Below are 26,363 nucleotides of genomic sequence, written 5' to 3'. Positions count from 1 at the left end.
CAGTTGTCCCTGATTGTCAGCGGAATAGATAGATTCCTGTCACTCATAGCTTCTGCTATCTGGGGATATAGTGGGAAGGTTTAAGCCAAGAAACAATACTTAACTATGTTGGTTGCATTGATAGATAAATAATACAGAATCACAGCCAACAACAGCAACAAGTATAAAGCCATCCCTAAGATCAGTACTAGTTTGATGCTGAAGCAAACTATTAAATATTCTGTTACTTTTTCTCTATTTCTGGAAAGTGACCTTTCTGAATTCTCTCTGGCATGTGAAGCTAACCCTCCATGGCATTGTTTTCCTTTATTCTCCAGATTTCTTAAGACTGCAGGGTCAGAATTCAGTGCCTCTTCACTGATCTTCCTCACTCTCTAAAATTGTTGGAAACTGTGTGAAGACCCGATTGAATGAAATAAACTTTGGATGAGTCATCATGCCCTCCAAAGATAAGGCATCTCCCCGCCCCCCGCCCCCCCCCCCCCGCCCCACTCAGCTCATCCTGGTTGAGCTTGCGTCATCAGTGCCAGTTGATTACACTGCAGAGCTGAAAAAGTGATGCCAGCTCAGAGATTACACCCGGTATTGGCTTCTGCCGGAGGCGCTGCCCTTTAGTGCACCCGGATGTATGGGACTCAGGTCTGGAATCTGTGTGCAGCTCTCACTCTAATCAGCACTGCTTTCCTTGCTAAATTTAAGATTCTGGGTGTTGAAAGCTAATTGTTATTCTAGTGAGGGTGTGTGTGTGTGAGAGAGAGAGGGGGGGGGGGAGAGAGAGAGAGCATAGCATGCCAGCTCTGCAATCCTGGCCCATGCTGGAATTGGTTGCCTGTTGCAGCGCAGAACGCTGTGCTGAGGGAGTGCTGTGAAACTAGCCTTGGCAGCATGGCTTCTGAAGAACACTTGCAGAAAGACCTACCAGAATGATAAAGAGCTCGAGACTCCAGAATTTTCCACCTACTAGATGGTTGTGTCTTTTGTGACTTCTGTATCCAGGGCTAAATGGAAGCATTTTACATGAACTCTTGCTTCATTTTCTTCTACTGGGCCTTAGTTCACCTGAATGAGTTGTCTCCAACTCTCTACCTGCCTCACATCTCTTAGCTTGTGGGGAGAAATGCTTTCAATTTGAAGGAGTGTTTTATTCTTGGCTACGCTTGTGGATACTTTAAGCCACCATGGACCTGGCCAAAGAGGACAGGGCCTCTTTCTCTCTCTCCCCTCCCCTTTTCCTCCCTCTTTCTCTCACATGCTTCTCAAATCTATTCATATGTACATACAAAATCTGATTCTGTTACATAACACACAACACTCAAACATATAAACATATGTTCATATACATAAATCACACAATGAAACATCATGATGTTTCATTAATTTGTATACATAGAAGTGCATGTGCACTCCTTGTGTAGCAAGTAGGCTTGAAAAATATATCTTATTCAAGAAGAACTCTCTCCCCCGGACTGTGGTGGAGGCTCCTTCTTTGGAGGCTTTTAAGCAGAGGCTGGATGGCTATCTGTCAGGGGTGCTTTGAATGCGATTTCCTGCATCTTAGCGGGGGGTTGGACTAGATGGCCCATGAGGTCTCTTCCAACTCTACTATTCTATGATTCTATAAGAACACAGGATGCTTTTTGTATGCCTAATTGCCTTGTGTGGAGGTGTACATGTGTGCCAAAAGGTGTCTTATTAAAGGAGGAAAGAAATATAGCCGAGAAACCAATGCAATGCTAAAATAGAACTCTTTATATCATATTGACTATGTTTAGTTTCCAAGGGCAGAAAAATTAGGAATGGGGAAGGAGTGAATCACTATTCAGTGAAGTGACGTCTGGTTCATGAAAGATCAAACAAATATAATCAGTTTAAATCAAGTTTAGATGTGGTGGAGACATGAAATAGCCCTTTCTCTTCCTAGTCCTTACTAGGCACTCAAGTTTGAGATCGGTTTTGATCCTTCTTCTTTACTTCTGTCCAGATATCTGACAGGTCTTGGATAAACTGCTGGATCTGAAAGCAAAAGGGAAGACTATCAAATTAGGACAACAATAAATAACTAATGCTTGAGTACAAAACGGATGCTACTTGAATTGAATGCTACTTGGGATTTCAAACTGTTCTCTTGTTCCAATGATAAAACTGGCTGGCCTCCTATTACTGATACAAGCATGAAGGATGAAATTGACATAACAGGGACATAGCCAAATACTGCTGTTCTGCCCTGCAATAGCTCGTGTATTACCATGTGGGAAGGGAGGCTGCAGATGAAGCTGAATTCTGTGTTTTTCATAAATATAAAGAAAAACAGTGAATGAGGATGGAAGTCTGTCAGTTCCCAGAGACATGGGACTAGTCTGGGGAGGTTACCAAACAACAGTATTAAATGCTGCTTTTCCCATTTAAATCCCTAAGCTGTCTCCTTTGGAATCATGAGAATTTCAATTAAGAAAGTAGCCTTTAAAATTCTCAGCCAGAAATGTCCCGGGTGATAATCTCCTAGGCAGACCTTTTTTCTGATCCATGGAGGCACTGTCCTGACACTTAAGGTGCCTCAGGAACAACCAGATGGAAGGATATATATTGCTCCCTGGAACGCACACTTGTACTCCTCATTTTGGAGGAGCCAGGAGTAGCAGAATAAGACAAACATCTTTAAATGCAAGCCTATTATTCCACAAGCATCTAAGTTAATATAGAGCTAGCTTTCCTAGCATTCATAAATGGCCCATTCTGTGCTGAGGCAACATTTCTCTTCCATGTGCAACTAAGAGAAAGCAACTGCAAGCTGCACTCACTGGGAGCTCTCCATGGTCCTTCTCCTACCACCATCTCATGTACCTGATCTATTTTGAATTAAAGAGATTTGACCAGATCTGTCTTTACCTAAATTGTGTGCTGTCATTTCCCCCCATGAGCCCCAAGTCTTATCAGGATCAGAGACCCTCTACTGAACTAAAGTTACTCACTTTGGATTATGTGATCAATAGTTCTCTTATGTTGCATAACTGTTTCTTTTCCCTAGACTCAAATGGAATCTATGTTGTAGGTGAAATGAGATGCCTTAACAATGTTTCCCTTTTTTGTGATCTACATTGTAGAATTAATGAAGCTTGACACCACTTTAACGGATATGGCACAATATCCTTGATACATTTAACTGTGTGTTTGTGTGCACGTGTGTATGTGAAACTTTCTTACCATATCCAGCTGCTTATGGGTATCCTCCACAGGCACACTTAAAGTTTCTTTCATCTGCTTGTTTACACTCTGGAAGAGGTTCAAGGTGGCCATTTTGATGGTACCCAACTTTAGGGTTTTTTGAGCAGCAGTATTTTGGATATGGGCCCAGCGGGATTCCTATGGAGAAGTAAAAGAGGAAAATATGGGGAAGTTTTTAGAATATCGCATATCTTGGGGTGCTTTGACATGTCTATTTTCACAAGGTCTATACAACTGATGATTTATATGTTATAAAGAGCACAACATTAGACAAATTTCCTTTTATTTTTTATTTCTGTTAAGAATTAAGAATACCTGATGCAGAGCCATCAATAAAGAAATAATAAAGCTTTTGCCGCTTACCAGAAGAAGGGTTACCGAAACTGGGATAAAACCCGGGAACCAGTTGTAAACGGCGTGCAAACGGTGTGAACGGATATATCACCACCTACTCAGGAGTTACATCAGCATTGACTCTGTCTACTTGGCTTCATTATTGATCCAAAACCTGTGGAGTCCTGAGGAATCCCTCCAGAACTGCAGATACTCTGAATCAGTTTGCCTTTAAGCCAATCCAAACCTTTTAGGACTGCAGAGACGTATATCATTTTGTTTGATTTATAATACTGAGTTAGATACTTTTGAGTTATATACCTTAGGACTGTGTATTGTTTCTGTGTATGTTATATGTATATGATGCTCTAATAGACATATTGTGTACTACTTATGTGTGGAACCACTACTGTGTTATATAGTTCATTATGAAGTTTTTAAAGAAACATGGATTATTCTGGCTGATGTGCCTATCACTGGGTGCCCTAAACTCCATTTGGAGAGTTCAGAGCATCCATTCTAAACAACTGTTTTCTGTGTTGCATTTATTGTGTTCTGGTCTCCCAATCACAATATCATACCACCACTCCCCCAGTTCACCAGCTAGGCCTTTTGGGAAATGTTATGTATATTGTCTGGCTTTCAGCCTTCATGGAAATGATTCCAATGTGATGACATTTGGTAGAGATGCCCCAGGTTGGATACATGACATCTTTCACGTCCTCCTTTCTAACTGGTAGTTCATAAGCCCTGCCTCTTACCATCAGCCTTGTAAGATATTGTTGAGATCACATCTAAGGATTGTGGGGAATAGCTTCAGTCTACTCCTAGTGAGGTTACATGAGTTGTTGTTGTTGTTTTTAAAAGGGCATTCCCTTTCAAAGTTCTTTTTTCTGTTTGCTAGATAAAGAGCACATGGTAGGCTGCATTGCTCTAGAGGTTATACAGTCTACTTGATTTTGGATGCTTTGAAATGCTTTAATCTAGTTATTTGTTTTAAATTTATATTCTGCCTTTCTCCTAGAGTTGGGATGTGGAGTAATTCCCAAGATTATTAAAGTAGGTTCCCTTATACATATTAAAGTAAAAATTAATGACGCTACTAAAACAACTGTTAAAACCATAACAAATTCACATTAATAATACATAGGAGTAAATATTTATAAGTCTGCTACATCCATTTTATATTACTCTGGCCATAACAAGCTGAAGGCCAACTTCGATAGAAATATCTTTGCCTGCTGATGGAAGACAACTGGAAAAGGGTTAGCCTCACCTTATTTCCAGGGGAGGTTTACAATCTGAGAGCAGCTGCCAAAATGCACTCTTTTGTGTCCTTATGAAATGTACCTCTGTAGGTGATGGCAATGAAAATGCAAGTTGTACATATCATAAGCAGCACTTCATTTTTTTTCTCAGAAACAGACCAGTAGCAAATGAAGATGTTTCAAAATGGGAATTGCATATTCTGGGCCTAGGACAGTTTCCTAACATTTTTCAAAGGCAATATAGAGCTTGTTATTCTAATCAAAACAACATGTAACTGAAGCTTATGTTGCCATGGCTGGAACAGACATCACCAGAAATGGGCACAGATGACACACTAGATTTAATTGTGTAATTTGTGTATTCCTGATCACCACCCAGAACAGAAAATCCTTATTCAAAGTTGAGTTTGGACATGTAAGCCTGTCAAGCAGGGTTGAATTTCTGTTGTCTAATTTGTCTCTTGACTGCCCAGGACCACCTTTCAGAAGTACAGTGTTTCCTCACTTATCGATGGGGTTAAGTTCCAGGACCACCCACAATAAGTGAAAATCCGCAAAGTAGGGACACTATATTTATTTTAATATTTATACATTATTTTAGTAGTTATACACTATTTTGTCTTTATCAACCAATCGTGTGTTGATAAATCGCCTCCTTCTCCTCCCGTTGCTACTTGGGCTCCTTTTCTCTCCCTTCGGCTTCTCCTTCCTCCATTCCTTAGGCTGTAAATTGCAATTATTTATGATTTATAATAGTCTTTTAGAGTTTATTGAAAAACCACAAAACAGCAAATCCGCAAAAAGTGAACTGTGAAGTAGTGAGGGAACACTGTAAAGTGCATTTTGGTCACCCTCAAGCAGCATGTTACTTAATACTAGAACTAAAACAATATCTTTAGAGATTGGTGAAAAGGAGAATTAGAGTTTGGTTACATCATCATATTTGGGCACTGAATGTCAAAGCTCCAGGCCAGTCAATATTAAATATTAACTTCCTGTAATTATTAAATGAAATGGGAACAAAGTATGACCTTAGCAAGAAATTTTGGATGAACACTTGTTTATTCATCCACACCTTGCGTGATTGCAAGGATGTTTCTATATAACTACATTTTTGTAGCTTGGAAAACATTAACTGGGCCTAGGATTTTGCAACAACAACAACAACAACAAAAAAGGCATGGTTCTTGAGTTTCCCGTGACACTTTGCAGGTAGGAGTTTGACAAAATTCTTGATCAACAACATGCTTCCTGCACTTCTTCAAATGTGATCCGTTCTCTTTCTAGGAAGACAACCCATCTTCCTAGAAAAAACCAGCACTGCAGAGAAGAAAATTGTGATTTTAATTCTTAAATGAGCAATAGTAAGAGAACTAGGAGAGGCCAACTGGATATAAGACAATCCATGGGTAGGAGTGAAATAGGATTCGTTCCTTTCTTCTGGTCAGGCATTTGATACCTATACCTGTCCTTTGCCAGAGAAGAATTCAAAAATCTTCTCCATTCTAGAAAAAACAGCCAAACAAAACCACCCTGCATTTTTGCTTACCATGTAGGAGATAAGATGATAACCTAGGTTAGAAAATGTTGAGTTTGGAGTGAGAAAGGGCAGGGCATGTAAAGACACAACCAATTAAAAAACATTAGCACAAGGACTGGTTGATTGACTAACTGACTGAAAAATTAAATTCCTCCCTATAGCATACAAGATCCTGGCCCTGATGGTGTGCTGCTGCCAAAAATTCAGAAGACAACAAATACTGTGGCAAGAGTGCTGACTGCAGCTGGGTGTGGGAACATATAGATCTATTGCTGAAACAATTCCACTAGCAGTTCATTTCCAGCACCATTCAAAGTACTGGCTATGTCTACAAAGTCCTGTGTGGCTAAAATTTAGACTGAAAAACTGAGTTTCCCAATATGAGCTATCCTGAATTTTATGATCTTCAGGGGAGTGTTTTCTCAGCCCCACTTTTCTCACAGGCTAAAGCATTCTCAATGGCTGCTTCTAGACTGTGGAATTCCCATCACGGGAAGCTGGGCTGCCTCCTTTCAACTCTCCTTCTTACCAAGAGGCCACTAAGTGAGGAGATATGTGGTGCAAAAGGTCCTTTTGATCTGAGTTGTGTTGAATTTGTATCTGTACTTTTATCACTATTTTTAAATTTTAACAAGCTTTTAAAAGCTGTTTCAAATCAACATTTTTAGCGTGGTTGTTTTATTTTTTTATTAAAAAACACACATTTGTATTAGCAATATTTTAACTGCATTTTGTTTTAACTCAAATTGTTAGCAACTTGAGCTCCATATTTGGAGAAGGGTATACATTAAATAAATATGAGAGACAAATTTGTTTACAGTTCTAGCCATCTGCTGATTCCATTTTTCAATGGACTAGAGTTTGCCTATAGCTTGCCAAGCATACAAATCAATGGAAGCAGATTTTATGCAGTATTTACTCTGTAGGTTGCCAAGAATGTAAACCTGCCTAAAGCTATGTCAGTGGTGTGGTGAGTCCATTTCAGGTTTTACTCCAGACTTTAAAGAAGCTATCCAAGATGCTATTTTAGGGCTAGGCTCAGCAGCAAATTTCAGGGAGGGCAGTGATTCCCTTTTCAGACATGAATCCGCTCTGATATTGATTCCAAGCATTAAAGAAGCCATTCAAAGTGGTGAGCTCTGTTCCTAGAACAGATTCAGAACCTTGAACAGCTTCTTGGTGCTTCAGGAAGAGATAGGATTAGAACACCAAGTGATATGCTCCACCCATACTGGTTACATATGTACCAAAGAGCTGCCCCCAAAACGTTCTCTCAAAGAATGGAATACCATCATCCTTGTTCCTTACCCAAAGAATGACATCACTGCGGGCATGGTCAAAGCGCAGCTGCAAGCGTGCTAGCTCATTGTTGTGTTGCAGAATCTCATCATCTTTTTCCTCCTTGTAGCGGGCCAGGCGGACTTTGGCTTGTTCAATCATCTCCAGCCCTTCTTGGGCTGACTGCACAAGATCCCGGTGCATGCCTATGAGAGTCCTGTAGCGTCCAATGACCTCCCGGATCTCCTCAAACTGCAGAGGGATATCTTGCATTATTGTTTTGTATCCCAAAATACTGGGTCTCCCCTAACTGAGTCAGTTCCAAATCATTGTACATCACAGATCATATTTCTATCCTACTCATGCTACATAAAAAGCAGAAAGGGTAGGATGGCTGCTAACAATCTAACTTGGGAAAGCTGTGTTTCTGACTCACTTCCAGCTAAAATTTTACAATGGATATTTGACCCAGACTATATTACGCTATCTGGAGCTATAATGTGTAAAAGCAAAGATATGGCAAAGGGTGAGACGACTGCTCTAGACACAAATTCACCAGCATTATTCATGTAATTGTGCAAGTGCTGGGCTGAAATAGCAGTCAGAACAATGTCCCTGCTATTCTGCAACTCGGGTCACAGTATCTGGGTTTGAATACATATTACTGCAGAGTCAATGTGGGTTTGTGGTGCAAAGTGATACAATAGTGACATACATATGCCTTCAACATTTATACTTTCCCCTTTTCTCTACCTTCCAATTTAGTATACAAGAGCCAAGCCAGGAAATGAATACCTGGAGGAGATACTCTGAGGATCTCATCAAATAATCTTTGGGCTCAGTTTCAATGAGTTTAGGAAACGGAGCCTCATGGGAGTGTCACAGAGGCCATCATATGATGTAAGGGCACTTCTGGTGGGACTCCATGGCATTCTGTTTCCTAAGTGCATACAAATGGAGTCCAAAGGCCATCTTCGGGAGTTGGGGGGAGGGGGTTACCTGACTCCAAGCAGCAGAATGTGGGAGAAAAGCAAGGCATGGCTGGTCATCCCATAAGATGGGGAAAGAGGGAATAGGGTAAGACGGTTCCCTTTGCTTTCCCCCACTTTTCCCCAACCCGTCTCATGAGGTCCATAGGATTTGTCCTCTTTCTTAGTACATACCTCTGAGACCTCAACCACCTTCTCCAGGTATTTGTTGAAGATTGAATACTGCTGTAGCTTGTTGTAGAGCTTCTGATGCTGTTGTTTGAGAGTTGCCATCTCCAGCTTAGCCTTGGCCAATTCTTTCACTCGCTGTTTCTTCAGTTCTCGTTCCTTGTTGGCTTTTTTCAAGGCTCTGATTCGTTTCTGGTCATTTTCCTAATAGTCCCCAAGTTGAATCCCCAACCCATCCCAACAACATACAGAATTAAAGAAATTAAAAAAGGGAGAGGTTCCTGCCAATGAATCCCAGTTCCATGGCACTCCCCCCTCATTAGGCTGTATGAAAATATCAAAGGTACATTGGGAACTACCATATACCAGATCAAGGAATTTGCTCAGTCCCCCACATAGTTCATAAGTATACACTATGATTTGCAGTGGTTCTTTATAATTATCTGGCAATAATTTATTTATTTTAGAAAACATAATAAACATAATAAACATAATAAACATCATCACCACCACCTACTGTGGGTAATTTAATGTGCGGATGTCAGTGTTCTTCTATTTGTTGCCTCAACTATACTGCCATTTAATGCAGTGTAGGAACTGCAGGTTAAAAATACACCAGGATGTGGGGACTGCCATCTTGGATCCCAATGTGGGATCCAGGATTGCATCTTCACAGCCATCCCAAACTCAGGCAGCCCAAAAAGGTGAGATGGTAGTGCTTTTCTGTGCCTCAACACCCTCATCCCCCCACTTCAAATGACAGGGAAAAAAATCCCCTTACAAGCACTGCAGTCTTTACCTCCCGATTCTTCGTCATCCAGGGAACAAAGGAGCTTGGAAGGAATGAGGTGCAGAGTGTGTGGAAGATGGAGCCCATATCCATGCCTGCCAAGCCAGCTTTGGCATAGGATGTCAAGCTAGTGTCCTGCTGTGAAGGCAGCTTAAATGCAGCTCAGAACTGGCATTTTTCATGCTGAGTCCGAGATGCATTATATGCCTGTGTAGAAGGGCTCTGTGTTTTCTCACTGAGTTCTCCCACTGAATTATTGTTCCCCCCTCTAAAAAAGCAGATGTTTTGCCTTAGATAGCGAGTGGGAGTCACAGAAACATGGCCTTGGCATTATTAGATTAACTGACCAAGGTGAATATTTCTATTGCTTGGTGACACTAGGTCTCAGAGCAATGGGTTCAAGTTACAGGAAAGGAGATTCCACCTGAACATTAGGAAGAACTTCCTGACTGTAAAAGCTATTCAACAGTGGAACTCACTGCCTTGGAGTGTGGTGGAGGCTCCTTCTCTGGAAACTTTTAAACAGAGGCTGGATGGCCATCAGTCAGGGGTGCTTTGATTGTGCTTTTCCTGCATGGCAGGGGGTTGGACTGAATGTTCCATGTGGTCTCTGTCACCTATGTTTCATGACACAGAACTGCCAGAGCTTCATCACACAAATAGACCTCAGTTGCTTGATACGCTGTCCTTTGAATGGTCTTACTTGGGATTGTTTGTCTGCTATATTTCTTAAAGTTGGAATACATATTGCAACCTTGTCAACCTTTTCTTGGCAAGATTTATTCAGAACAAGTTAGCCATTGCCTTCCTCTGAGATGGAGAGAATGTGACTTGCCCAAGATCTCCCAATGGGCTGAGTTGCTGAGAGTGATGCCACATGAAGGTTCACGCTAAGATAAGTCATTTTTCATTTTTCAACCCACCGGTCTGCTCCTGATGTACTAAGAGCATGACTCATGATAGGGCCAGGCAATGCAATCCAGCTGCAGAAGTTATTTACATAACTATGATTATACTTTGAGAGCAGGTTCCTAATAATATGAAACTCTCCCTTCCTGTCTACTACACAAATGGATTCTGGGGTACAGTAGGGAAGGTTGTAAAGCTCTCATGACATTACTAATGAAATTCAAGGTTGTTTTTACTCAGATTGCTCTGAGCAGGATCCAGAGACCAGTACCTGTATGAATTGTTCAAATTTCCGAATATATGCTTTCAGCTGAATCTCTTTTGCTCCAAGTTCCTCCCATCGGTTGTTCAATGACTCCATCCTTGTCTTAAAGGCCTGAAGGATTTACAGGGAGACAGAACAAATGGTAATGGAATTACAATAGATGTTTTCATTTGTGAAGAATATGGAGACTAGGATGAGATCCTAGCATCACTCCAGATAACTAGACTGACATCATGTAGCCAGGGGGTTTCCTTAATGCAACACCTTCCCATCCTAACTACAAACTGACTATGGGATGTGTGTGCTCAGGTACAGTTGGGTTGACTGTGACCACACAAACAATAATCTGAACATGAGGGCTCCTCTGTCTACTCTAGAGCAGCTAGTCTTCACCTGAACACCATCACCCGTCAGTGTCCAAGCAGACAACTCACTCTTTCCCCTAAATTTGATCTTAACTATAGTATCCAATATTTTGGATCCCTTCTCCTCCATAGAAACAAATCTTCAAAATAACAGATGTCCTGCCCAGATAAACCAAGAATTATTGAGTGTTAATGGTGAAGCACATCTGGATGTCATGTACTAGCATATAGTACAATTTAGAAATGGCTACTAGAGAGTACAGTTATTCCTTCATATCCATGGATTTTGCATCCATGGATTCAACCACTTATTGCTTGAAAATATCCACACACACCCCAATTCAAAAATCAAATCTTGGTTTTGGCATTTTATATAATGAACATGCTTTTATTTTGCCATTGTTTATAATCCATTGGTGGATTTTTATCAATGGGCAATCCTGGAACCAAGCCCCAGCAGAAACAAATTGCCCACTATATCACAGAACTTTGGAATACAAAGAGAGATACACAGGGCACCTCCTGCAATTTGAGGGCCTCACCTCCTTTTGCGCCTCCATGGCCTGATGTACCAATTTGGCTTCTTTTTTCTTTTCTAGGAGCCGAATGGAAGGAGATGGAGACTGTTCCTCTGATACAGGGAATTTCCTTAAAATAAAGAAATAAACATGGAAAGAGAGAGAAAGAAACTTTACTTTTTCTTCCTAGAGGCTAAGGAATGAATATGTGAGAGAGTTAACTATTCTCCCCACTTCAGAGACATTTGACAGCATGGCAGTGGCCATGTTGCTAGGGCTTTCTGAGTGTTATGATCCAGAAAAGGAACATTTCAAAACTGTCATGCTTCATCTACCTAAGAAAATGTGTGCTGCCCAATGGAAGCTGAAGGCTCCCATGGAAGCAGTAAAGTAAAGCAAGTGGTTTCAGCATCTGGAAGAATATTAGAGTTCAGATTATTTGTAGGCTTTTTAAGTCTTAACATCTTGTTTCAAAGGCTGATTAGAATTGGAAACAAAATGCTGGACTTAGCGGATCCTTGATAGATCCAGCAGGGCATTTTTGTGAAATATCAGAGGTAAAGAGGATTTACTGGGAAGGAAAGGAAGAAGCACAAAGTGTGAGAGGAGGAATAATGAACTGGAGAAAGATACAAGAAAAGGAAACTCTAGGTAGAAGTCTGCTTCAAGGGAAAAGAACCTCAATGGTAATAGAAAGGGAAAGAGAGAAGAAAGAGGAGTTCAACTTACATCAACAGTTTCAGCAACTTCTGTCCATACTGCATGCGGAAATATTCGCTCAGATCCTGTTCTTCCATGGTGGTCATGATGCCAGCTCACTCTCTAGGTTTCTGCCACACACACCCTTTGTCAAGGCCAACCCTTCTGCACAGAGCTGAAGCCACCTTTTTAAAACCCTTGTGAGGAAGAAAGAAGCTCCCCGGTGCAACTCCCAGGAGCGGATGCGGTTGGGCTACAGAATCCTGGGACACAGAAGATGCAAAGGGGTTGCTTAGCAACCATGGGGCCAGATTGTACTGGGAATGATGAGGGGCCCTCAGGAAGATCCCAGTCCTTTTTCTTTTCAGGATCCAGGGACCAATGCATCCCACCATCACCATCTTTGTGTCACCTGTCAACTTATGGTGATTCCATCCATTTCTTGAGGTTTTCTTAAGCAAGGAAGACTCAGAGGTGGTTTTGCCAGTGCCTTCCTCTGAAATATAGCGTACATCAGTGGCTCTCAACCTATGGGTCCCAAGATGTTTTGGCCTTCAGTTCCTAGAAATCCTAACAGCTGGTAAACTGGCTGGGATTTCTGGGAATTGTAGGCCAAAACATCTGGGGACCCACAGGTTGAAAACCACTGACCTACAGCATCTGGTATTCATTGGCAGTTCACCATCCAAATATTAACATTTAGAGCAGGCATGGGCAAACTTCTGCCCTCCAGGTGTTCTGTTAGGAATTGTGGGAGATGAAATCCAAAACACCTGGAGGGACAAAGTTTGCCCATGCCTGATTTAGAGTAGACTTCTATTTTAAAAGAGCCAGGCCGCCCAAAGAAATTGGGCTGGATTATCTTCATCCATATGTTCTTAATGGCCAGCAGCCAATAGTATGGTTGGAGCTGGCTTCAGGCCCTAAATCTGTCAGTTCACAGCCCAGAGACAGACGGCAAGTGGGGTGCAGGAATGAACACTTGGTGAGCAGCATCTATGGCCAGACCTGGGGCCACCAGGCCTCATGAAAAAAAAGTCAAGATGACTCCATTATTCATGGATTCAAAACCCCTAACTTCTTACCCACACTCACTCAGAAGGGATTGTGGGAATCTCTTAAACCCTCTAGTTTGATTCCACAGTATACTTCTGGTCAAAGTGTAATCAAAATATATTTTTCTATTATTCACAGTTTCAGGTATCCACATATTGGAACATATCCCTCATAGATATAGGTTTCATACATATGCTATAGTCCAGTGGTTCTCATCCTGTGGGTCCCCAGATGTTTTGGCCTTCAACTCCCAGAAATCCTAACAGCTAGTAAACTGCATGTCAAAGAACACTTATGGTAGCAAATGCTACTTTTTAAAAGTTGTACTTTGAAAATCCCTCAACTTTTTTCATGGTGGGTATTTCCAGATAAATCTCCTTAGCCTATAGGAAGAAAAAGTAAAGTTTGTCATATTTCATTGTCATAATAGTGCTATCTTTTAATCAGTTCCAAGTGAAAAGCAACACATATTCAAAATATATTTTCTCCTTTACAAATCAGGGCCAGGATATTAAATGCAGGTGTTTTTCTTTTTTCCTAGCTCAGGATCAGGGCTTATACAGCCCCACAGATGCTGATGGACTAACCCCCCACTCACCCATAGCCAGTGGTGGGATTCCTGAGAACTACAGTCCATCAACACTTGGAGGGCACATAATGACCACTTCTGGCCTAGCATCAGGAATGGAGAAGCCTGAACAAAGCATGGAACAGCTGGAGGAGGAGGAGAGGGTGAGAGAAGAAATGCCAAATCTCCCAGTATTACGACTGACTCTTAGCTGCACCATTACCTGTGACTTTAGAGCTCTCAGAGAAGCAGATGCCATTTGAAAAGGAGGCTAAATTAATCTTGTGCTTACATGGGGGGAAAGCATTAAGAAACACACATGAGATGATGGACTCATGCATGTGCTTGTTTTCCTATAGAGGTGGCTGGACATTTTGGCCTGGTGTGGAACAGCTTTATTTCATTTAAGGTTCTGTAGGTGGTACTATTTATTGCAGTAAGTTGTAGCAGGACCAACTGTATGTGTGTTAAAGAAAAATCTTATGATGATAATTACTAGGTGCAGTTGGTAATGTAGGTCAACCAGCAACCTTGGATCTCACCCAACAGGGTATAACTGTGTGTGTTTTTAGAATACAGTTCTGGAGAGTTTTTCTCTCTGAGGAGATCTATGCTCAAAGGCTCTGCTCTGAGGAGCAGGTTGGAGAGAAGCCATTATGCTGCTCTAAAGGAGACTATGGTGGAACAGCTGTTTGCTCAAGGTTTGTTTTGTTTTCTCATTTGACATAAGATGAAGATGCCTTATTTTGTGTTACTTACAAAGACTATGTAAAGTTTCTTGCGCTGCTGGTTCTGTATACAACATTGCAAGTTTATATTTCATCTCTGCTATTAAGAGTAAAGATTTTTCTGTTCATTTCTACTCTTGTCTGTGTGTCTTATGTATGGGACGTGGCTAAGATTCGCTTGCTGCACAACACTTTCTCACTGATATGTTTGACATAATGGTGCACATAGAGTCTGCCCATTGTACACTTACATATTATGTATATAGGTGCAAATTGAGTTGTGCAATATCACACTTATTTTATAAGGTGGCATTCTGCAACTGCCACATAACTGTTTGAGTGTTTGCCTTTTCAAAGTGGAATCTCAGTCCTTGTATATTAAAATTTAATAAGGATTGAGGTTAAAGATTAGTAAGTAATAGTGTGTTTATTTAAGACTCAGGTATTTATCTTCCCATTTCCTGATTTCATGCCATGTGAGTGAGAAAGTTACATTTGGCTTTTGAATTCATCGTGTGTGTGCGTGTGTTTATGGGGGTACCTTCAGATTCCCCACAATGTATTAACCCTATAGCTATATAAACATCAGTGAATACTTTAGTACCTGTAAGAGTCACCCAACAGATGATTTACCTATCGAAACTCCCCCTTCTGCATAACTATCAAGACACAGAAATCTTGCTTTCATTAGTGTCTGGTGCCTCTGTTTGGGCATTAGGCAACAAACTCATTATTTTAATGTATCCAAACTGTTTCCTTGTACTATGTCAGCTTCTTTCTGTGGAGAAAGTTTTTGCTACGAATCTCTGAAGTCCTTGTTTCATTCCTATCTTAGGAGATCTTTGCTGAAACACTTGGAAGCTTGCTCTGCAGTTTTCTGTCTGGAACTTTTGCATTTTATTCTTAGCCCGACATTCTTTGTAATCAGTGTCTCAATCTTTTATTACTGCTGTCACTTTCCTGTCAAGTCTCCAAATAGGACAAGAAATAATAAGTCTTCCACTTACTCTGTAACTTCCAAAATGTTGGCAATGATTACACATAATTTACATTTCATTTAACACACCATCTGGTCATAAAAAAAGGTAGAGTCAGAGGAAAAAGATAACCAGTAAGAAGAGAGAATCCATTCATTATCTGTCAAGTATAACCTCTTGGGCTCCTCGGGTTCACATTTCCCCTCGAGACATGAAGCAGCTAGTGATTTTCTTCTCTTTATCCTTCTCACACATTTTAAAAAGAACTCATTGTTTCTTGTTTTGCCATGGCATTTAAAGGTCTGCTTCCATGTAAACAATGGCACTATTGCTTGACACTGCTTCCATTATAAGTTTGGCTTATAGCTGTCAGTTTAACACCTGGTTAGCCTATTCCAGTATTTGTGCTTTATTTATTATATTTATTATTAAGAAGTAATAGGCCTTATTTCTGAGTAGACATGCATATGGTTGTTGTGTGTTTTCCGGGCTGTACAGAAGTATTCTCTCCTGATATCTATGGCAGGCATCCTCAGAGGTTGTGAGTTATGCATATGATTTGAGACATGTATATGATATGCACTGTCAATATTAGCAGTGAATCCAAGACTGGGATCTACAGTGCCAAATAACACAGTTTGACTTCCGTTATATGGTCAGTGTAGAGTGACTGTAGACCAATACAACACAGTTTAAGGCAGTTCAAACTGCACTATTTGGCACTGTAGATCAAGCCTTAGATTTCATGTGCCAGTACAATTAATGCAGGTTGACACTGCTTTAATTGCCATGGCTCAGTGCTATGGGACCCAGCGAGGTGTACTTTGATGAGGCACCAGCATTCTTTGGCAAAGAAGGCTAAAGACTACGACTCCCTTGATTTCCTCTCTCTCATAACATACATTCTGTTTTGAGAGGGGCCACAGTGGCACAGTGGGTTAAACCGCTAAGCTGCTGAACTTGCTGACCTGAAGGTCAGAGGTTCAAATCCGAGGGACGGGGTGAGCGCCCATTGTTAGCATCAGCTTCTGCCAACCTAGCAGTTCGAAAACATGCAAATGTGAGTAGATCAAACCTTTACTTTAGCTTTTAAATATTCATCTAACAGGCAGATACAAAGATGGGAACTGTTTTACTTTTTGAATATGGCCTGTGGAAATGGCGGAAGAATACCCTTTCTGCTGATTTTCAGTAAGAATTTAGCAATACCCCCAAATTGCTTGACCTCATGGACCAGCCCACGCCAGAGCTTCCTGTCAGCCATCGCCGCCCCCAGTTCCTTCAAGGTCAAGCCAGTCACTTCAAATATACCATCCATCCATCTTGCCCTTGGTCGGCCCTTCTTCCTTTTCCCTTCCATTTTCCCCAGTATCATGATCTTTTCCAAGCTTTCCTGTCTTCTCATTATGTGGCCAAAGTACTTCATCTTTGCCTCTAATATCCTTCCCTCCAGTGAGCAGCCGGGCATTATTTCCTGGAGGATGGACTGGTTGGATCTTCTTGTGGTCCAAGGCACTCTCAGGATTTTCCTCCAACACCACAGTTCAAAAACATCTATCTTCCTTTGCTCAGCCTTCCTCATGGTCCAGCTCTTACAACCATAGGTGACTATGGGGAATACCATTGCTTTAACTATGTGGACCTTTGTTACCAGTGTGATGTCTCTGCTCTTCACTATTTCATGGAGGTTGGCCATTGCTCTCCTCCCAAGCAATAAATGTCTTCTGTTTTCCTGGCTGCAGTCTGCATCTGCAGTGATGTTCACACCTAGAAATGCAAAGTCTGTCACTGCCTCCATGTTTTCTCCCTCTATTTGCCAGTTATCAATCAGTCTGGTTGCCATAATCTTGGTTTTCTTGATGTTCAACTGCAACCCAGCTTTTGCACCTTCTTCTTTCATCTTGGTTATAAGGCTCCTCGGCTCCTCCTCACTTTCAGCCATCAGAGTGGTAACATCTGCATATCTAAGGTTGTTACTGTTTCTTCCAGAAATTTTAACTCCAGCCTTGAATTCGTCAAGCCCCGCTCATCGCATGATGTGTTCTGAATACAAGTTTAATAGGTAGGGTGAAAGTGTGCAGCCCTGCCGTGCTCCTTTCCCAATCTTGACCCTGCCTCATAGTTGACACAATTAGCCTCTTCTCAATTTCTTGAGCTGTGGCCAATCATCCTGCAGAAATACCAACTAGCCCTTAGTGTTAAGAGTTATACAGCTGATTCTGGGATCTTGATGTTGTAGGAATTTAACTGCCAGCTCTTCTAGCTGTCTATTGGGGGACTGCTTTTGTCACCAAATGCTGATTCCACCAAGGAAGGTCAGAATCTGCATCTTCCAGTTGGGGAGGCATCTTGGCCAAACTGTTCTTTGGACTGCAGTTCCCAGAACCACCTCTTCTTTGCTCCCGTTCCACTGGGTCTGGTCCCCCCCCCCGGTGGAACCAATGGGGAAAAGAGATTGGGGCTGTTGCCTGTACTTCTTACCTGTTGCCCTCCTTCCGTGACTTTACCTCTAGAAAAGAGAGAAAACCACACTGAGCAGAGCTTTAATGGGCTGCTGTAGAGTTTCACCCCTCTCTTCCCATGGCTTTATCTGTGCTTTCTCACGGATTGTCTGCCTCCTTGATACGTTCATTGTATGTTTTAAAAGCTCTGCTTTTTTTACCTTCTCCATGGCAACTGCATCTGCTATCCATGAATAAATTACCACTGGCACAACATCACTTATTAGAATAGAGAAAATGCCATTTCTGAGTCAGATCTTTCTGATAGGATTCCCTCTTTTTTTGGTTTCCCCCCGCTTCTGTCCAATTCTTTGTATGAAGAGAATCTCAACTTGGTATTCTCTGGATGGGCAGGCAGAAAGTCTATCTCCCTCTCAGGAGACAAGAATGATGTAAAATTGGGGTGGGTGGGCAGATAAGAGAAAGGATGTAGATTGGCTGGCTTGAGAGCAGCCCTTGTTTTTTTTACCTACTTTTATCCCATGCATTCCTCTCAACCTGCAATGCTCCCACATTGTAATCTTGTCTCAATCCTTCCTCAGGGGCTACAAAGTATAAAGATACTGTACTAGCTAGAATCCTATTGATGCTTTATGTTGATGCCTTACTGTGGCTTAACTGGGGCCTTATATAGGTTTGAGTACTTTAAGACAAGAGGTATCATGTATGATTTTGTGGACACCCCCTCCCCATGCTGTGCAAAGGCAACATGACACATCTGCACAGGCAATCAGTAGGTGGAGGGAAAAGGATGGGCCATAGCACTGTTCAACTGTGGTTGTGTAGCTGAGGCACTTTCCACTCTGTCCCAATATCCCAGGATATGATCCCAGATTATCTGGTTATCCCAGATTATCTGGCAGTGGAGACTAAATCAGATAATCTGGGATGCCCAGGTGTTTAACAGCTGTTAGGATTTCTGGGAGTTGAAGGCCAAAACATCTGGGGACCCACAGGTTGAGAACCACTGCTCTAGGTCTAGAGCAGGAAGGTCCAGGAGCAGGAAGGCTGAACTTTTTCCCCACATGAACAACCCCATCTGGTCAATATCTGTCTTTTCCTCAGTTTCTGTGGCTGCTGAGTAGTGTGAAGGTGTCCAGGTGTTGTTACCTTGTGATTGCACAGCCAGGGAAAAGGGAAGCATAGAGCATTAGTTGCTGATGGAGCTTATAGTCTGCCAGGGTACCAACAGGCACTTGGGTGTAGTATGTCCTTTTCCTTCTCTTCTCAAAGGGCCCTTCCATACAGTCATATAACCCAGAATATCAAGACAGATAGCCCAGAATATCTGCTTTGGATTATATACACTACCATATAATCCAGTTCAATGTAGATTTTATACAGCTGTGTGGAAGAGGTCTCAGTAGAAGTCTGGAACAATCTTGCATGTAGCCCCGAACAAGCTTCAGAATTATTTTACTTTGGTTTATCTGATGTTAGAGGCAGGGAACATGGGGCATCTCTAGAGTGCAGTTAGAGTTCAAGTCTCACTGGTTATATTGGCAATGGCTGATGGGAATTGCAATCCAATAATATTTGTGAGGACCACATGATTTGCATCCCTCATTTAATATGAAGCCAGTGCATCCAGGTCAATTTTGTTTCCCCCCATCCACACACAATTACTTTTTCTTTTCTCTTTCATTCAAAGCTAAACTTTGTGGCTCATTTGCTACTTTGGGTTGAGAAACAGATTACAAAATAATTGAGTAAAATTCTGTGTTGTGAGATGTGGAGGAATCTTTTCCTGGCGATGGATGTAACACAAGTTTGCTTGGCATTAGTATCACATGTCTCAGATGATCAGGTACTCTGCTTCAGTATTGGAAATACATTGAAGCCATTCAATTGTGGCCACCAGCAATAACTTGGTAGCCCTTCTTTCTTATAGAGGAAATTTATTCTACACTTTTCTTTTTTCACTTATCCATACATGTGGATAGATAGGTATGCATTTGTTCTTTCTCTAAATGTTTGCATGCCTTCACGTTTATAAATTTGCCTTATCGCACAGTTTACCATCATGGGGTTTTCTTAGCAAGATTTGTTTATAGGAGAATGCTTTTGCCTTCCTTTCAACTGAGAGACCGTGACTTTCCCAAGGTCATCCTGTGGGTTTTCATGGCCAAGCACAAATTTGAGTGCCGGTCTCTAGAGTCATAGTCCAATGTTGAAGCCACAACACAATGTTGACTCTCTCCAAATAGGAACAGCTTTAATAGTTGTGTGTCCTGCAGGCCTGTAGCCGGGGGGTGGGAGGGGGTTAGGGGTTCAACCCCCCCATCCAAAATTTTTCAGGTTAAAAAAAACCTGGTTTACTCATGAATTTTAACTGGTTAACCAAATCCCCATGCTAAGTCTATGAGACGGAAAAAAATTAGAGTCCCTCCAGAACTTCAAGCACTATCTCAAGCAAATATTGACAGGCCTGTAGCCAGGGGGGGGGGGGGGGCAGTGTTAGGGGTTCAAACAGAGGCTGAATCCAATGGGTGTTTTCCAAGCCAAATACATGGTTAAGATTAAAAAGCTACACACAGAATTAAGTAATTAAAATCAGCATTGATGAGGACTGGGTTTGTTTGGTGTCCACCACAACCAAAGATTTAGTAGTCGCAGAAGCTTCTGCCAATCTTGTACATTAGCCTCAGTAACAATGTGAGTGAAGGCTGTGCACTGTATGTATTAGTCTGTGTATGTGTTTTCTGAATGCTGTATTGTTACTTTCATATGACTCCAAAATGTCAAGGAAAAAGATTTAAATTCTGCAGACAGAATAGAACAAACTGAACTGTTTTTTATTGAATAAATAGTTATTTTTACACCTTAGTGTTCTATGACCTAAAAGCTCTAGACTGTGAAGAAGGGGGAAGGGAAGCCTAAAGTTGGTATCCACAGGGTTTCTGGAACCAAGCCCCAGTGAGTACCAAGTGCTTGCTGTACTATTGGGTTTTTGGCATCACAGTAGATAAATTTGTTTCAAGGCTGGGTCTACTGGACAGAAGGTTGGATGGCTTTGATTTATTTTTCAAATACAGAGAAAAAGTAGAGGTTCCTTAATGAAAGTAACAAATGCTGATCTTCTGATCTTTCCCCTTACTTTCCACAAACAGTAAATGCTGTGGGATGTCTTATGGAAAAGGGAACAGCCCTCCCCAGATCTCTAATTTAAGATAGGCTTAAACCAGTCTCTTCCCTACTCCCCCTTAAGTCTGGCTTTTATAGTGTGTACTCTTCCATGTAATTTGATTTTCAGACTCATTTGTCTGTGAATGTGAGTAATTTTTGAGCAATCGTATTGGCCTTTGGATGATTAAACTACAAGTAGAGGAAGACGTTGTCTTCTATGACCTTTGCTGCAAAATGAAATTCAAGAAAATGATATGAGAAGAAAGGATACTGGAATAATTAGCCTCCAGCTCCTCCATTGTGCTAAGAACACCAAAGGATATCCTTTCGTCAACCCTTCATCTTTATTCTCCAGAGTTGCTCAGTGTTTAGACCTGCTGGCTAATAACTGGGTTTGTTGATAGTTTTTTCCATGTTCCATCTGATTTTCTAGATAATTCTGTTTTATGGCAACAGTTGCCTTTGACATAGTCTGCAAGCTAGTTTATTCTTAAAGCAAATGTTGCTCATAATAATAAAAAAAAAATAATAAAAACTTTATTTCTAGACTGCCCTCTCTCCCCGAAGCGACTCAGGGCAATTTACAGACACAAAATGAAAAGGCAAACATTCAGTGCCTCAAATGAGTACAAACACATCAAAATAATACAAGATAATGCACAGTAGCATCAGAAAACTTCTCATCCATTTTGTATCCAAGAAAACTTCTCATCCATTTTGTGTACTACATGGATTAGATCCATCAAGCAAGCACAAAAATGTCTATGTTTTTGAAATCTCATGGTTTCTTGATCAGGAATAATATCACAGAAGGCAGACGATGAGGGATGGGGAGAGTAAATGACCTTAATTTTGAAGGCATCATTTGTGCAGAGTTTGGAAAAGTTACATTTTGAAATAAACTTCCCAAAACTTCCCAAACATGTGTCCAGACATGTTTCTAGAGAAAATAAACCAATGGTATTATCTGAAGGAAGCATTAATGCACTGGTAGCTATTGCATAGCTCCAATTCGAAGAATATTCACTTTTCCTCACTGAACACTGGCTTTTTTCTAATGAAATATTTCTGACATTTGGAATAGCTAGTGAATATTGACTTTTCTGTGTTGGGTAACTATGTATACAGTGTTGGCAAAGGGATTAATCCCAAGAAACTTTAACTATATGAAGGCATGGGGATTTTATCTATGAGAAGTCAGTACAAAAGTGTAGCAGTAGAGAACAAAATTCTATGGAGACAATAAAATGTCTGCCCTCTAATGAAATTACCCTTTAGTCTCCCAATTTCTAGCATTGTAGAGAGTGAAACACTGATAACTGTTCACATCCGGAACTCTTCTGACTTGGCAATTTACCTGCTTTCTTTTCTTTGGATACCTAAACTATATTTCTAAATGCTTGGTGAAATGTTAAGTTGCTGCAATATTAGAAATTTGGGGATTTAAATAAAGTGTCATCTGGGAGAGGCAGAATACTTAGGGGACAATGTACTAATTTTGCCCACCCTATAGCTACACACCTTGGCCCAGGGTCCTCAGCTATGTTTTTGCAGAATGTCATGGAGTCTGTATCTGGTGTGTTCAAGACACAAGAACACCTCCATGCCATAAATTCACAGCCAAGGTTGAGCAATGAAAACAGAGTGAAAACATCTGGGAGACCTGTATGGGAAAGAGCCTAATAAGAACAGCCGGCTCAGACTGGAAGACCTGAAAGTTGGACAGATGAACTTTTTGGGAGTTGAGGGGGTAGGGCTTTTGGGGGATATTGAACTGTGAAGTTGCCTGCATATTCTTCATTTGTAACTTTGTTGTATAGTAGTAACCTAGCACTAAAGAAATTTCCAAGATCTCCTTGTGAGTGAATTTAATTGCTAACAAAGTTCTGTAATGATCACAGAATGAAGGAGGCTGGAGTAAAAGACTGAGGTTTCTACTCTCTTTCTGGGTTGCTGGCTTGGGAGTTGTATTCAAAAGCACAACTTTCAAAAACTATCTCATTGATACAGGGGGAGCTGAACAAGTAAGTCAGTGGTTCTCACCCTCGGGTCCCCAGATGTTTTTGGCCTTCAACTCCCAGAAATCCTAATAGCTGGTAAACTGACTGGGTCTTCTGGGAGTTGTAGGCCAAAAACATCTGGGGACCCCAGGTTGAGAACCACTGAAGTAAGAGTTTGGTGGTCATCCCAATCACCATCACATCCAGAACAAAGAGATCTGGTGTAGCATATTAGCAGTCTGAACCCACTCTATACATGTCTGTTTCTATCTGAGACAGGATCTGGCAATTCATTTAGCAACTCCCTCACATACATATGCACTGTGTGCATTTAGTGAAAGGCTAAATGTTTACACATGACTAATTATTTACTTTATTATTACAGTTTAGGAAGTTAGATAGAGTTCATTTGTCTGGCTTGGTCCCTAGTTAGGATTGCCATTTGAAATAAGGACCGGGCTCCTTTCTCTTTCATGGCTGTGTGGAAGAGGCAATTTCAGCAAGTGATGCTCGTTTGACACAGCATTAATGAGACAAATCCCTTGTCGCTCATTTCACATGACAATCTAGTCCTCAGCATGGTTCTACCTACACAAGATACAGAAATTACTCCAAGATAAGGATGGTGAGAAGAACTACTGTGGTATAGTACATAGTTTGCATTCAAATCCCCATCCACCATGGAAACACACTGGGTGACCTTAGGCAAGTCAAATTATCTCAAGAGGAAGGTAAGGGCAAATACCCTCTGAACTCATTCTGCCAAAAATTCCCAGTGATAGGTCCACCATAATAAACCATAACTAACTATCTTGAGGACAATAACAACAACAAGATGATGGTATCTCGCTGAGTTGTGTTCTATCCATGAAATGCCACATGGTGGTGCTGTTGCAAGGCATCCAAGCATTGGCTGGAATATATATTTTTTGTTTTGCTCAGCGAATATTCAGTGGGGTCATGCTGCTCAAAAGTGGGGGGAAACTGAAGATGGGATGCCTTTGAACCTGGCATGATCATACTGTCACCTTGCTCCTGTTAATCATCTTCAACCAGGTGAATACAAGAAAGGCAACCTCTCCTAGACAAGCCTCAACTTTGATTTTATGGAAAACCTCAAAGAGTCTCCAGGGAATCTGAACTGCAACCTGCTACAATGAAGGCATACATGCCTTTCAGGCATGCATGATACCAGTTCAAATAATGGTCAGCTTTTTGCTGCTCTTCCAAATGTTCCAGCTCATTGTTCACTTGTATTTTTGTTACTCTGAACGTTTTCCCAACAGTGAGGATTCAGGCAAAAAAAAAAAAAAGTGAAAGAGAAGGTAATCTTTGGAAAGCAGTCCCATCATGATAGGGTTTTATAGTGTGTTGTTATAGTACAAGTGAGTCATTTATGGAATTGGATTTTTAGTGACTGGTCATGCTTTTAACTGAGGTGTGACCAGTCGTCAGCATTTGGAAACAGTCATGGAAAATGGATATTTCTTTTCTCATGGGGCAGATCCTATGCAACCTGGTCTGTCCACATTGTAGTGGCCCCAGTAGTGATCCCTATGAACCAAGGGCATGGCAGGATAACTATATATAGGTTGAGATCCATGTATACATTTTTGTGACCCACAAAATAAATCCCAAGCAGGCAATGCTCTACCACAGCCACTGATTCCAAGTGTAGACAGTCCCCTCTGAGAAATTACTACTCCTCTGAATCTCACCTGAGCATTCGATGCACAAGTTCAACTAATCCTCTTTCCTGGTCTGTTTTATTTCCTTGATGAGATGCGAAAAGGCATTAAGAGTTATTGTGGTGATAGTGTTGCTGTCTGCTGCTGCCCACAGATAATGACAAGGCACTTGGTGACTTATGGTGACTCATCTGTGAGACTGCTTTGCACAAGCCATTTTTCAATTTTAAGCCTATTCAAAAAGGGCCATTGGGATGTCATTGCAGCTGCTCCCAAAGGATGTACATTTGCACACACAGTGTTGGGGCTCTTGGTTATTTGTACTGATCTCTTTTGTACCCCAAGTCCATTAATGGCCTTGACATTTAGCTGTCTTTGGCAACAAATTGATAATTACCAGAATCCCATTTTCCTGCAGGGCTTGAGTCTGCACAGGAACATATAATGGGTTGGATCTTGTCTTAGTCATGCTCACTTCAGTGGGACTTGTTAGTCATGAGCGTAGATCGAATTTTAATAGAAACATCTCTACTACCTTGAACAGGAACTCCCAGAACTGAACATTTTAAACTGAAAAGGGGAAAGGGTTATATTTGATGACTGTTTTCCAAAGAAGTAGCTGCCTTGGTCTCTTGCAGTATAAAAAAAGGAAGGAAGGGAGAGGGGGAGAGAAAAAAAATGAAAGAAACATGGCAGCACCTTTAGGACTAACTGGTTTTAATTTTCCCATGACCTTTTGTGGAAGAAGTGGGTTTGTATCTACAAAAGCTCATGCAAAAATAAAAAAAGTAAGCCTTATTTGATGGCCATTGTTTCTGGTCCAGTACTTGGACACATACATGTTCCTTTATGGAAAATTCAAGCTTATCTATGCATGTTGCTCAGGAGTAAGTTCCACCTTCTTCCCAAGAAAGATTACATTAGATTGCAGCTTCTGCATGCATACTTTACTGAAAGCAAGTCCCAGTGAATTTGGCAGTCTTCATTTAAAGTAATGAGCTTAAGGTTGAGCATATATAAATGAATGAATGAATGAAACTTTATTTATAACCTGCCCTATCTCTCTGAAGGGGCTCAAGGCTGCTTACAACAAAATAAGCAATGGCAATAATTCAATGCTGACAACAATACATAAACAAATCAAAAACAACTCAAAAATTATGAAACAATCTTAGTAAACAAGACAATACCTACGTCAAGACTATATTAGTGAAAGGAAAAGTTACTATAGGATGGGCTAAATAAAAAAAAAATACCTGGGAGGCAAAATGGAAGGGCCACATTTCCAGAATAAAGGGGAAAGATAAATATAAGGAATTAAATAAGATTATCCTCATGATTGAACAACTATAATAAGCATAGTAAGAGTAGTAAA

At 41.1% G+C, this 26,363-nt stretch overlaps 1 protein-coding gene and 1 long non-coding RNA gene across 2 annotated transcripts; one reads left to right on the top strand and one right to left on the bottom strand.

Annotated features, from left to right (window-relative positions):
• Window positions 1-1,728: 1,728 nt before the first annotated feature.
• Window positions 1,729-12,616, bottom strand: ccdc42 (coiled-coil domain containing 42). The gene is made up of 7 exons (XM_003217075.4): window positions 12,375-12,616; window positions 11,670-11,775; window positions 10,769-10,873; window positions 8,805-9,002; window positions 7,672-7,893; window positions 3,202-3,360; window positions 1,729-2,013 (listed from the first exon to the last, which is right to left on the bottom strand). The coding sequence occupies exons 1-7, from the start codon at window positions 12,449-12,451 to the stop codon at window positions 1,936-1,938; spliced, it is 945 nt and encodes a 314-aa protein (XP_003217123.1). The 5' UTR covers window positions 12,452-12,616; the 3' UTR covers window positions 1,729-1,935.
• LOC134296277 (uncharacterized) lies at window positions 12,591-14,828 on the top strand. Its single transcript, XR_010002934.1, has 2 exons — window positions 12,591-12,769; window positions 13,942-14,828. It is a non-coding gene; the product is annotated as an uncharacterized LOC134296277 (long non-coding RNA).
• The last annotated feature ends 11,535 nt before the right edge of the window (window positions 14,829-26,363 follow it).

Source organism: Anolis carolinensis, chromosome 2 (genome assembly GCF_035594765.1).
Source record: "Anolis carolinensis isolate JA03-04 chromosome 2, rAnoCar3.1.pri, whole genome shotgun sequence".
NCBI lineage: Eukaryota > Metazoa > Chordata > Lepidosauria > Squamata > Dactyloidae > Anolis > Anolis carolinensis.
The sequence above is the reverse complement of the archived record's forward strand: the minus strand, read 5'-3'. Positions and strand labels throughout refer to the sequence as shown.